Source organism: Mytilus californianus, unplaced genomic scaffold (genome assembly GCF_021869535.1).
Source record: "Mytilus californianus isolate M0D057914Y unplaced genomic scaffold, xbMytCali1.0.p SCAF_9, whole genome shotgun sequence".
Lineage (NCBI taxonomy): Eukaryota > Metazoa > Mollusca > Bivalvia > Mytilida > Mytilidae > Mytilus > Mytilus californianus.
Genome location: NW_026262745.1, coordinates 85,741,737 through 85,755,976, shown reverse-complemented (window position 1 = coordinate 85,755,976; position 14,240 = coordinate 85,741,737). Strand labels below are relative to the sequence as shown.

The window sequence follows — 14,240 nt, the reverse complement described above, 5'->3', positions numbered from 1 at the left end:
AGATATTTGTCACTTTTTTATATGTGGCGCCACCCCTTGCCAATTAGAAATTGTGGTTGAAAAATATTTCAGCAATATTTTTCCCCAGATTTTTATGGCCAAAATTTTGAGTTAGTGAACCAATTCCTTTGTCAAACCAACAGAGGAGGTATCAACAACAGAGGAGGTATCATAAAAGCCATTTGTTTGTTAAAAGGTACATATTATATATACATGTCTTTTTTTAAGACTAATAGCATATTGTATAAATTCACTATGTTGATGATAGCAAGATCATTTAAGGATGTTCGCTCCTCTTGTTTTTGAATTTTTGCCAGATATTCGGAATCCTCTGGTTTTATCCATGCAGTACTATTTAAAAAATTTCCCCACTAACCCCTACTTTTCTTTTCATAATTTAATTACATATAGTTTAAAAAGCCATATTTGAAAATCCTATAAAATCCTTGTTATTTTTTCATAATTTTTTAAAGAAAAAGGGTGCCAATGTTAAATGTATGAAACGTCTAGAGAGGAATATTTCCCACCAAATTTTTAATGGCTTATACCTCGAAAACAAGCACACGGACCCTTCATTTTTTTCTGCTTTTACAGTTCCTTCATTTATATACTATTAATTTATAACAGTCTTTTAAAAAGCTAGTTATTTTGAAACAGAGTAGCGAACATCCTTAAATAATATTTACCTCTGCAATCTGATCTTTTCCCCAGAAAGCTGCATAATGTAGTGGCGTATTACCATGCTCATTGACAGCGTTTATATTGGCTTTGTTGTGTAGTAACTGAAATATATAATATAAGTTAATCAGCTGTCCTATGGGGTTCGTCAAATAAGCAACCTAAGTCTTGAAGGCAAAACAGTAGATTTGAGTACTAGATCGGTACTTTGGTTCTTTTATCTTTGTGTTACTTATTGTTGATTTTTGAGCTTAGTGCTGATCTGACGAGTTTCCTGTCTCCAAGCTGAAAAAGCAGGGTAGGTAGCTATAGCTAAGTAGGGATTTAATTTATCTTATTTTTTTTATTTTAAATTTTTTTTTCACCTGAGAAACGTAAATTTCAGAACGGAGGATACTCAAAACCATTGGTTATTGTCTGATTGATATTTTGTTTATGTTTGGATCCATGTAGATTAGACAATAAAAACAGGAATAGATGACCGATTCGGAAACTTTACCAAAATTGCAGGAAAAAATCATGGTAGAAGGTTCTGAGATAGGGAAAGTCGGGAAACAAGAAACAAGCATATACATTGTATTTTGTTAAGGCCTAATTTACCATCATAACAATATCCCTATGTCCATGGCTTGCAGCCAGATGTAAAGCTGTGTCATCTCCCATGTTAGTGGCATTAATTCTAGCACCTCTGGCAATCAGCATGTCCACTATGTTGGTCCTTCCTTCCCGTGCTGCCCAGTGCAGCAAACTAAATCGATGGTCATCACTAAAAAAAAAAAACATTTGTTTTGTAGTTACATCTTCAATGGTTGTTTTTGTTTAAACAAAAACATCCCATGCCAAACAGACAGACACAAACTTCAAGAACTACAAATTAAATGTTTTAATTAAACCATGTAGGATTGAATTTACTATAGCTAGCACCGGAATGTTGTTTGTCTGCATGTTGTCTATTAAACAATGCTTGACTACGCTTTAGAGAAGCTCTGCATAGGATGGGAAGATACACATTTTTTGTTTTCCAAACTAACAAGTTTCAGCCTTGAAAAATCAAGTGCAGTTAAATGTAGCTTCAGAAACATATTGATGCAGCATGTGTGCAGTGCACTCAAACATATTTTTTTATTGGTAAGTAAAAGCTGCTTAACTCTTCATCAACTTCATATAAAATCTAAAAATAATATTTTTTCAGCTACTGTGAATTCATTATTTTTCAAGGGATACCAATTTTCGTGGATTTCGTGGGCACAAGTGAACCACAAATTAAAATGTTGAACGAGTTACAAATTTTCCATAGGGTTGAATGCAGACTTTGGTAAAACCATGAAATCAAGTATCCACGAAAACGCGAGTCTTTCCCGAATCCATGAAAATAAATGTATCCACAGTATGAACATTGCAGAACACGACATATTATTTGATTGATTGATTGTTGGTGTTTTAATGCCACTTTTAAGCGCCACATTTGGGCTATTTCGTGGCGGCTAGTTTTTATTGGTGGAGGAAGCCGGAGTGCCTGGAGAAAACCATGACTTTCGATAGGAAAACTGACAATCCTAGTCAATTAAGATTGGAGTTGAGTGCACCCATATTATTTGAAGTTGCTTAAACAAACCTTTAGTCTTGATTTTTTAAATTTCTACTGAATTTAATTTTCTGATTTCACTTAACAATGAGGTAATTGAGTAAACTCAATAAAATCTTTCAATAAAATGCTTAGGAAATATATGTTGTTATATGCCAGTTATTATGTAGTTGTCTTAAGCTACATGAAAATAAAAATATATTATGTTTTCTGTTACAGAATTATTATCTTACCCTGACACAATTTTTTCCATTGCAAATACATGTACTGTCTCGACTGTGGATTGGTTAGTTTCATGGGTACCAATTTTCGTGGATATTTGATTTTGTGGTTTTACCAAAGTCTGCATACAAGCCGAAAAAAAATGTGGACTTCCTTGAACATTTAAATTTGTGGTTCACATGTACCCACGAAATCCACGAACATTGGTACCCCACAAATAATAATGAATCCACAGTGTATGTTAAATGAATGGGGAATGTGTCCATGGGACACAGATATGATGCCCCCGCTTACATATGACGTTATAAAGGGACATAACTCAAGAATAATAAAAGTGACGCTACCCAAATTCATACTTGATCTGAGTTTTGTGGTTATAAGCATATCAGTTTCATAACATTTGGAAGAGGCAAATTTAAGTTAGAGAACGGAAACGAAAAAAAATCAGCAATTTTTGCATTTGTAAAGGGGTATAACTCTAGAACAGTATAATTGACGCCACCAAAATTCGTACTTGATCTGTGTTTTGTGATAATAAGCATTGTGTATAAGATTCATAACATTTGGTTGAGGCAAACTTAAGTAAGAGAACGGAAACCAAAAATTCAGCAATTTTTCCATTTGTAAAGGGGCATAACTCTAGAAAGGTTAAAGTGACACCACCGAAATTCAACCTTGATCTGTGTTTAGTGGTATTGAGCATTGTGTATACGTTTCATAACATTTGGTTGAGGCAAACTAAAGTTAGAGAATGGAAACCAATTTCAGGACGTATGGACAAACGTACAGACGGACAAGGGTAAAACTTAATGCCCAGTCTGCTACGGTGGGGGCATAAAAAAATTGTTCCTTTCAAAAACATCAGCAATAACACTGTTTTAAAGATTCAACACCAGCAAGTGTGCTTGTATCTTAACCAGCTTGTGTGTAATTGCATTTACATTGTTTCATGGTTGTCAATAAATGGGTCTTATGAAAAAAATAAACAGGGGGCTTACTTAAATGAGTGATTTTCTAAATCACTGATTCAAGTAACATTATGTCCATAAAGGTTGGAAGTAAGAGTTGTCTTTCTTTAATAATCACCTTTTTAAGTAGTACAAATTAATCACTAGACTAAGTGATTTAATTTTATTGTAGCTTTAAATATAGAATACTAATGATCCAGGGACTAATTATGTTGCTAAAATTATCAGAACCAACATCTGTGTTGATAGGATGACCGGGTCAGGTTAGGTGATGACCTTGTACTAAATCTAGGATAATGACATAAAAATCACTTGCTTAAGTATCATACCTCAATTTCCTTCCAAAAAATCACTTCATAATGTATCATTATTTTGAAACCTTGAATTTTACAGGAGAAATATTCCCACTGCTGGGAAAAATCTGTTAAGAAAGTATCAGTTCATTATGTAAAGCCATTTTTATAGCATTTTTTCAACTGAAATAGAATTTGCAGCTAAATGATTGCATCAAGGGCATAAACTTTGCTGCATAAAAGAAGCAAAAAGTTCGTTTTTTAAAATTTTACTAATGAAAAGATATTATCTTAACCTATATGTGTTTAAAATTTTGGTAAAACTACAAAATCACAATTTGTGACAAAACTTCTAATTTGCTACTTAAATAAGTGATTTAAAAAATCACTTATTTCAATAAGTCCCCAGACTGATAAAGCTTGGAAAAATAAAGCAATGTATTTGTGGGCAAACAATTTTTTTTATTCTATTCAAATTTACGGTAGATAATTTGATCATATTCAGAGTGAGAAAACAATATATTTTTTTGGTCAAAACAGAAAGTACAAGAAAAAATCATTCATAATTTAAATGATTTAACATTGACCAACACTATCATGACTATAGGCACAATATGGTTTCATAATTGTTATATGCAGGTGGTAAGAAGTGTAAAGGCAGTGTTGGTTAAACAATGGTGATCATAATTAGGTCTTTCCACCTTTCCGTGGAAAGACCTATTGGTTTTCTTCTGATTATTTTTTTTTTCTTCCGCCTAATTTTTTTCTTGCGGTGTATTTTTGTTTCAAAAGATGTCGCTTAGTTTTTTGGTATATGATATCATACAGTCTATACGCTTTTGAAACTGACCCTGCTTAACCGAACACTTTTCTTTGTAAGAGTTATCTCCCCAAACACTGTTTTTCTTGTTATGAGATCTCCTCCGCAACCGTAAAAGAAAGCGACAAATTTATTTTTCCAAATTGCTCGTTATATCCTCAGGATGTTAGGTTTTATTTAGACTGAAGTTTTACGAAGACTCCATATGAGAGTTATTTCCCCTTTTGTATTTGATATATGTGAAATGTATTTGTAACTGGAAAACCATAAGTGATAGAGGCCTAGGGTCTTTTGATTTGAGGTCCTTGGTCCATAAAAATGAAACTGAGGTCAAGGTCAAAGGTCAAGGTCATGTTAAAAATTTTGATTTTGGCTTGTTATCACTAATTTTCAGAAATCTTATAAGATATCGACAATTTTTTTTACAGAATTGTTAGTTGCGACATGTCGTAACACGTAAATTTGAGTTGAAAGGGTACAGAGACATTTAATGGGAGTTTTCTCCCATATAATATTCAAAATTACACGTATGGTGATATAACTCATTCATCATATATATTTGAGACCTAGGGTCTTTTTATTTGAAGCCCTTGTTTCATGACCTTGAAATTTGGGCCAGGTCAAAGGTTGATTCGACGTTCTATATTTTGACCTTTGCTTTTACCTCATATATATACATGATAAAGCCATGGGACTTTTTGCATTAGGTTGCAAGCCATTTGACATTGAAAAAGTCAACCGGAAGTGACCTTTTGTAAACCGGAAGTAGCTATTTATTGTACTAAATTAATGTAAAAATATATAGAACTATATATTTTTGGAATCAGTGTCAAGTTAACTTTCAAATAATACCGGAAGTGACATTTTTCAATCCGGAAGTAAAAAATTATCTCCCTTATTTATATTTTTTTTGTAAAGAAACCATATATTTTTGGAATCAGCGTACATTAAGCTATCATTTGACGCTTGAATTGACATTTAAAATCTAATTTTAATATTTTTCATATCAAAATAGATCCTTACTGGAGGAAAGACCTTCAATTGTTCTCTGAACAATTGGTTTTTAATTTTAACTTATTTCCTTCTCTTCACTTCAAATATGCATCATTTCCTGAAAAAGTTTACAATTTCAGGAAATGCTACATCAACATACATTGTATAAACATGAGAAATATTGTTATCACAATTTAAAATGAAAGGTTTTTTTTAACAACACCTTTCCTGTTGCAATTTTCCCCACTTACAATAAAATGCTTCGCTGAGCGCAGCCTGATACGACCGCAGAGGTGGAACCCTGACCAGTTGGGGCAAATTTGGACACAATATTCAAGCTTGATACTGTCTGAATTTGGATTGTGATCAAATTTTTGAAATAATATAGGTTTCTGACACAAAATAAATGTGGTCAAAGATCTTAAAAATCTATTGCGCAATAATGTGCAATTGAAGATTTCTTCTTGAAAATTTCAAAAAATTTGAAATTTCAAAAATTTTGAAGAAAAACAGTATGAGCCCCCCAAAAAAATTAGAACCCCCCCCTTGGAGTAATTACCCCCAAACTCAATCCCAGCCTTCCCTTTGTAGTATGGAACCTTGTAGTACAATTTTAGAGAGATCCATACACTTAAACACAAGTTATTGTCTGGAAACTAGAAAAATGCTTGTTTTTGGCCCGTTTTTTGCCCCTAATTCCCGCATATTTGGGGCAATAACCCCCAAACTCAATCCCAGCTTTCCCTTTGTGATATGGAATCTTGTGGTACAATGTCAGAGAGATCCATACACTTACACACCAGTTATTGTCCGGAAACTACAAAAATGCTTGTTTTTGGCCCTTTTATGGTCCCTGATTTCTAAACTGTTGGTACCAAAACCCCAAAAATCAATCCCAACTTTCCCTTTGTGGTATTGTACCTTCTGGTAAAATTTCATAGAGATCTATTCACTTAAACAAAAGTTATTGTCCGGAAACCAAATGAGTCTTCAGACAACGACGACGACGCCGACGCCGACGACAACATCATAGCATTATACGAACCCAAAAATATTTTTGCAATTGTATAAAAACAATGCAAACATTTGTGAATTTAAAGTACACGTACAATTTCAGCCATTACATCATGTACAAAAAAATTAACATGTCAAAATGTATCTTTTCTTGTCACTAAAGACTTAAAAAGTCAATTTCAGAATTTGTTAAAGAAACTTTGAGACTTATAAAATCTAGACTTAAAATTATCTTCATTTCAAAACAACTGGTAAGGTTCATAACCATTTACTTGTTAAGATAAACTGAAAATGAGCTGCAAAGATCCTGACATGCATCATGTGCATTAACCGGTCACTAAAAATTCAAAATGTAGAGTCAGTGAAATTATAAAACATATGAGCAACTGCCTTCAATCATTTGACACAATCAAGCAGGTACATGTATTTGGACATGATCGAATATATTTTCAGCTTGATTAATTATCTTAACTTCATTCAAATTTTGCAAAACCAATTTGATACTAATTTTTACTAATTATGATAAACTGATAAATATTGATAAAATTTAAATTAATAAATGGTGAATATATATACTAAGTTTAGTATAATGTAAACGTTGTAGTACTACATGTACATGTAGTAGTATATTTCACATTTAATTAAGCTATTACAGATTTCTTTAGATCGCATATTACAGATTTCATTAAATTGCATGATCAAATTAAATAATAAACTTTTTTTCATACAATCTTTTGGTGTGTTGTTAATTGTTGTATCACTTATAAGAATATATGACAAATATATATCAGAGTCAAAAGTAGTCAATTAAAAATTGCATCTCCTTTTTGGGGATTTAATTTAATTGCTGAACTGTAATTCATTATAGTGTTTTGTTTCACAGGCCAACATGTTACACATTTAACTTGAAAAAAAATAATTGGCCACTTTATTTTGCACTTCAAATATCATCAACATTCCATATGGATATGGGGCAAGTGGTTGTATACATATGTATATTTCCTCACTAACATTCTTGTGTAATGAGAGGAAATACTGATAACTTCTGTCATAAGTGAGATAGTAGAACTACTACTGCTCATTCATAACAGTCAATTTAGAAAATAAATTCCCAAAGGTAGCATAAAAATGGAATCTAAAAAATTATATAAAATCAGTTTTAAAATGTAACTTTAAAACTAGTTGAAATCTAAATGTATACAGAGACTAAGGTATATTTAATACTTAAAGTTTTTAAAAATAATCCATGATTAAAATTTATTGTTGTTTTTAAGGCATTCCCTACATGAACCCCAGTAATAACCATATCCTTGTAAGGAATTTGCATAGACCAATCAACATCAGTGGGAAACTGAATCACAAATGGGGTATCTAAAGGGGGACAGTATGGTACTAAACAGAAAATATATATTTTAAAAATGCAATGGGTAGCAAATATTTTGATTTACCCGTTTTCTTAGACAAGGCATTTAAGTAATGTTATTAATAATAGTAAGCTGTGCATGACACTGAAACATGCAATATTTCCTTACCCCTGATTCAGGTCATTTTCTGTGTTATCAAGCCAAACTCGCACGTGAAATGCATTTCCTTCTCGCACCTGAGTAAAAATGTCTTCCATACTAATACACTTTTTGACTCTTTAACTCAGGTCAATGACAAATGTTTAAAAATGCAACAAAGTCAATGTAAACAAACTGCAGTGGCCAAGCCCCCAACTCCAACCGGGCTTGGTCTAGAATGCGGTAGTTCTACTAAATACACCAAAAATACAAATCACGTTATTAATCGACCACACATGATGCCTTTAAATAGGTGTCCATGCTAATATTAAGTCAATTCTTGTTAAACTTTTAAAGAAAAACGGTCTTTTATGTGGATCTTCCCATCCCAAACTGGCCTCCAGATTATAAAAAGTATATCTGAAAATCATGTAAATATTGCACAACGAACTTTAAGATGAGTCAGATAATATGTACTGTATACACGTAAAACGGTAATTTGGTAAGACCATTTATTAAATAAGAATAAAAACAGATGAGTACTCCTGAAAAATCACTCATTAAATTTATTCTGTGATGTTATTTTCTGTAACAAATGTACATTCATGTACATGCTTTCTTTCTGGTTCTAGTCTTTTCTGTGTAGGGTAAAAAGAAAGTTATCTTCCGTCTGCAGTGCGATACCTTTTCCGAAAAAAGTAAGATTGTGCACATAACAAGGGTATTAACATGATATTCTTTATTTATCATATATATACAATGTAGTTCATTATCTTTTATTTGTCTAATTTTATTGTTATTCTTTACAATCTACAAAAGAGGGACGTAAGACACCAGAGGGACAGTCAAACTCATAGATCGAAAACAAACTGACAACGCCATGGCCAAAAATAAAAAGTCAAACAGACAAATAATAGTACAGATGACACAACATAGAAAACTAAGTACTAAACAATTGTCATGCAAAATGGAAATCAGTAGTCAGTATCGTGAACGAAATTCGTAAAAAGTAATGTCTTTACTTCAAGCTGGGACCGTAAGTACTTTACTAGTTTAATAGTCCCAGCTGCAAGCGAATTTAGATTTTCGAAATTTGATTTTCGAACTTTTTCCGTGATTTTTATGTGACTTCGACCCTACTCTCCTTTAAAGGAAAATCTCACGGTCGGTGGGCCGAACCGTCCATGCAGTCCCTTTTAACATCCTGGGCCTAAGTTCATCAATAACGCCGGATGACACAATGTTGTGGAAATGGACAATCAAGATATTAAGTAGTCTCCTAACTTCTATTATTGAAATTGTTATTTGTGTAATAAAGCATATGGATATGAAGGAATTAACATCGGAGTATCAGAAGCTCTTTAGATGTTTTGGATAAATTAAGTGCTTTCGATGTTCCATTCAACTCTGTAAAATTCGATTGACATTTATGATTTTTCTCATCTGTACACTACACTACCACATTATCTTATCAAACAGAAGTTCTCTTATTTAATTAAATGGCCCTTTGATAAATCTAGTTGCAGATTTATGTCACCGGCTGCAACTCGATCATAACTGGTAAGTTATTATTATTATTCAGGGATTTCGTTACCACACAAATTGATTAAAACCTTTACCAAATTCTTTCATAGTTACAAATATTTGATAAAAAGTTTAGCTGTTCCTGTACAATTTTTATCAAAAACGGGATATCACATCCTAATTTTTACGGTATTGTTGTTAATAGATCCCGTAAATTTAGATAAGATCCATGTAAACTCATTGATGCTTTGAATAAACATATCCTTAAAGGTTATCAATTAAACACAGTAGTAATATTGTTAAGTATTGTTTCTTTTTTTTTTTCATTACTATCTAGTTTTGTTTTTGAAAAATCAAAACATGACTAAATATTTGGTACCAATATATACAGTTATGAGAATTCAGGATCCTACATCCTGTCGATACCGTTTACTTATATTTTGGAATTGCACAAGGTCATGCGTTTCTGAGACTGTTTGTGGCGTCTTTACACTAAATGCGTTGGGTGTGTACACATTGATGCTTTAGTCTTGGAGAACATAATTTATTTATATCAATTAAGTTGTAATTGACTTTGAACTAGCTTTCAGTAACTGCGAGGACTCGTATATCCGTGCTTTGAGTCTATTGTTATTATGTTAGTTGTTTTGTGCATCGTATCGATCTTTTGAGTTAAGCCAATTGCAACTGAATTTTACCGTGTGTTCTTGTGTTGTGCTGTAACCTCAATGTCCGAGGTTAGGGGAGGGTTAAACGCTCACAAAAATGTTTAATCCCGCCATGCGGTGCACAGCCTGTAGGTCAGTAGTTGTCGATGGATCATGTCCGTCTTATTTTTTTCGTACATTGTTTTCTTATAAATTAGGCCGTTAGTTTTTTCGTTTGAATTTCTTCACATTTTTCATGTCGGAGCTTTTTAAAGCCGACTATACAGCATGGGTAGTTCTCATTGTTGAAGGCCGTACGGTGACCTTTAACTGCTTATATCTACTTATTTGAACTCTGGTGGATAGTTGTCTCATTGACAAAAGCTCATTACAAAGCGTGGGCATATGATATGTTTTTTTAATCAGATTGTTATTTTCATGACTTGTATGAACCACTGGTTTTAAATATACGTGAGATCAAATGACAAAGAAGTTAACAACTATAGGTCACCGTACGGCCTTGAACATTGAGCAAAATTAAACCCATACCGCATAGTAAGCTATAAAAGGCCCCGAAATGACAAATGTAAAACGTATGCTATAAATCAAATCAAATCAAATCATTTTTATTTTCCAGTCAGGGGCCATTTACAATTAACAATTATAATTAGATATGACAATATAAGCAAAAAACCTGAGACATTGTACAGCATATAATGTGACAGATATTATATAATAGACGCATGAAAATAGCATTAATAATAAAAATACATATTATAAGTACTATTTCTATGTGCGGCAGTGCACCTCGTGTTCACATCAGCACAATTATCATTTAAGACAACACAGCTACACAAGCAACAGTTAACAGGATGACTTGAACAATAAATTATTAATTAAAGAATGGCACATAATTTTGAAAGTAGGGTCAACAGGTGTTTGCTACAAAAAACAACAACACTAGCGAAGGTATGTATTTGAAATAGTCGGGCCGTCATAAGAAAGAACCGTTTTTACTGAATGAGTGAGGCTATACCATTTGTTACTCTTGTTGTTGAAAGATTTCAGAAATTTCGCGAGTTTAAATATATCATTTTTTCTTGTTTGTTTAAGATATATAAACAACATTGATAAGGTGAGAAAGTATAACAAAAACACCGAAGTCCATGACAAATTCAAAAAGGGGAAGTCTATGAAAACTGACAAAATCAAACGCTATCAATCAACGGAACAAGTGCCATGAGAATTATCATCTTACATATTTTTTTTAAAAGAAACATAATATTTACAGATAGGATGTTGATTACGATTGTATTTTTTTTTAATTTGAAAAGTCTGCTGTATCTGTAACCTTGTAAAAGTAAGTTTGTGCCGTTAATGCAACATATTAGGCGTACGCTCTATATAATCAATTTCAACAGAACTTATTTTAGTAAGCCGTTTAAGTCGCGGTACATGCAATCCGGCGGATACGACAAGAGGGACATCGCCGTCCATAAAAAATTATGATGACAAATTGAGATCGTCTCTTTTTTCGTAAATTTTAAGTAAAATTGTATAGTAATGATTGTTGTTATTGGGCTTTAAAAAGCCGAAGTTCTTTTTTAATTTTGATTAAAAACATTAAGTGGCATATTAGAAAATTTTCGGGATTATTAACAGTAAGTACATCAACTAGGTATCTGCTGTTATTGTTGATTTTACGTTTTTTTTTCACGTTATTTGTTTCAAGTTATTTTTCCATTTAAGATGAATCGTAATAGCAGAGACATATAATACAACTCTGAGTTGCGAATCACTTGTATTATATGTCTCTGGTAATAGTAAAGAAAAAGCTCTGTAATATTAGAGGTGCACAGTTAATTAGTATCCATATGAATTCCGATAATTTGATGATATAAAATCTTGCCATAATTTAAAAAAGATATTGTCAACTTCGAGAAATTTGAGACCTTAATCATGTCTTATACTGATTTGTCAATAGTATATTACGTAGAACAATCATACAACTGTCAATAGAATTTAGTATTTTTTCTTTTAAGAAACCACTAGTACTTTTTACACCCCTAATAATTGTTTATGTAAAAAAACAAAAGAAAAGCAAATAATAAGATATACAGCCACTGAATTACATTATAAACAGTGTCCTCTTGTTGGCCTTAAGAATTTACAGACATCCTGCAGTGAGCCTCAAATCTTTTTAAAGTTCCGAATCAGTCATACGTTTTCATAAAATTTGTGAAAAATAACATTTACAATCAAGACAACATTCAAACAAAATACAGATACATCCTTTTATACTTATTAATCAATAAATAATGAAAAATACATATAAAATAGTAATGAATATACATACAATTAGCAATAATTGCATACAAACAATAAAAGCGTCTCTGAAACGTTGACGATTGCGAAACATGTGGAAATAGGAGGCCGCCATATTAACCAGTGTGAAGAAGCCGGTGTGTCTCCACTGTGTATTTCTCAACTTTTCACGACTATGTATGAGTTTACAGTTGTAACAATTTTAAATATCACTCTAAGAGCATGAAATTTACTGCTGTCTATCTTTTATCGAGAAGTATTCGATAAACTGCCTGGTACTGTGGTAGAAAATTTGGTCTTGTGTCATTGCCATATGTCAGGTTTTCAACAACCTTTAAATAGGTCATCAATACCCATTAATTGGTTGTTTATACCTCAGTTTGTCATGAAATAGAAGTTTCTTCATATAATAAGTTTCAAGTGGGTGAAATATTCTGTAATATTATTTCCACTGGAAATATTGTTCCTCGTGGAATAAAGGGTAGAGAATGCATATGTCTTCCATCAAGAACAGTGGTATCCAGTCTTTCCGTCCCCAAACCCATCCGACCCCAAGTCGATCCGGCCCAAAGTCGATCCGTCCCAAGTCGATCCGGCCCACGTTGATCCGTCCCTACGTCGATCCGGCCCCATAATAAAATATGAATAAACTATATTGACTTTGGAGGATTTTGTGATAAATTTTAACAGTATAAATGGAATTTGTAAAAAGTATCGTTGATGGATGAAAACAGGTAAGTGAAGTATTGGAGTACCAGTCAAAGAAATATTTTACATCGATACGAAAATGAGTGTGATTGTGTCTGTTTGTATAGCAGCTTCAACATATTTTTATATGAAGTTATTTTCCATGATAACTTTGAATGTCATGGCGATTTTTATTTTATTTAATTCACACACAGAATAGCTAAATCAATATTTACAGTCCAATGGAACCTATAAAATTTAACTCATCATAATGACTTGTTTAATCAAATCATTAGTCTATAATTGGTTTGTTTATTCAACAAATTGTCTAATGATTGTGAACTAAGGTAATGCCACTCGTAATCACTTAATTCAATCAAATCCTGATTGATTAAAGTTACGTAATCAACAAGGTCTTTATAGTTTGATCTTTTGTTTGGTGTTATGTGTTATAATAATTAATTGTATTTTTTTTTAAGGTAACATCAGAGGCTTCTATAATACAAGTTTTTTTTTTTGTAATATCGAATATAGTCAATATATTTTTTTAAAGTTGACAATATTTTGAATAGTTGTGTGTAGATAAAAAAACAAGTTATATGAGTATCCATTATTCTTTATTGCAAGATAATAACAAAATAATTACACTGAATGCACATTTTCACTCTCTAAAATATAATATCAGCATTACTATAATATAACAATAAATTCATACACACTAACAAACACACTATCTCTGACACTCACATAAATATATATAACTCTTAAATCATTTACACTAACAGTTACACTGTCACTTACATAATATAAAAGGGGTCACACTTGCAGCACTACAATAACATATACAGTAACTATCATACGCAGTACGTATACATATATAATATATATCCATTAATCTTGAAAACTTGTAATGAAAACATAATTAACATAGTTGTTTTAAACTCATCTGAAGAAAATATTTGTCAAAGGCCAATTTTTTTTT

General features: G+C 32.1%; 2 protein-coding genes across 3 annotated transcripts in view; one reads left to right on the top strand and one right to left on the bottom strand.

Annotated features, from left to right (window-relative positions):
* LOC127716435 (integrin-linked protein kinase-like) overlaps window positions 1-8,473 on the bottom strand; it is a 30,138-nt gene extending 21,665 nt beyond the window's left edge. For both annotated transcript variants that reach the window (XM_052222625.1, XM_052222626.1), the window contains exons 1-3: window positions 8,106-8,473; window positions 1,279-1,444; window positions 687-782 (exon numbers count right to left, since the gene is read on the bottom strand). In XM_052222625.1, the coding sequence (XP_052078585.1) occupies window positions 687-782; window positions 1,279-1,444; window positions 8,106-8,194 (351 nt within the window). In that variant the 5' untranslated portion in view covers window positions 8,195-8,473. The remainder of the gene's footprint in view (window positions 1-686; window positions 783-1,278; window positions 1,445-8,105) is intronic.
* A 4,178-nt stretch (window positions 8,474-12,651) lies between these two features.
* The window catches only part of LOC127716273 (ATP-binding cassette sub-family E member 1-like), a 51,245-nt gene continuing 49,656 nt past the window's right edge, over window positions 12,652-14,240 (top strand). Inside the window, exon 1 of the mRNA XM_052222434.1 lies at window positions 12,652-12,748. The gene's annotated coding sequence lies outside the window, so the exon portion shown is untranslated. The remainder of the gene's footprint in view (window positions 12,749-14,240) is intronic.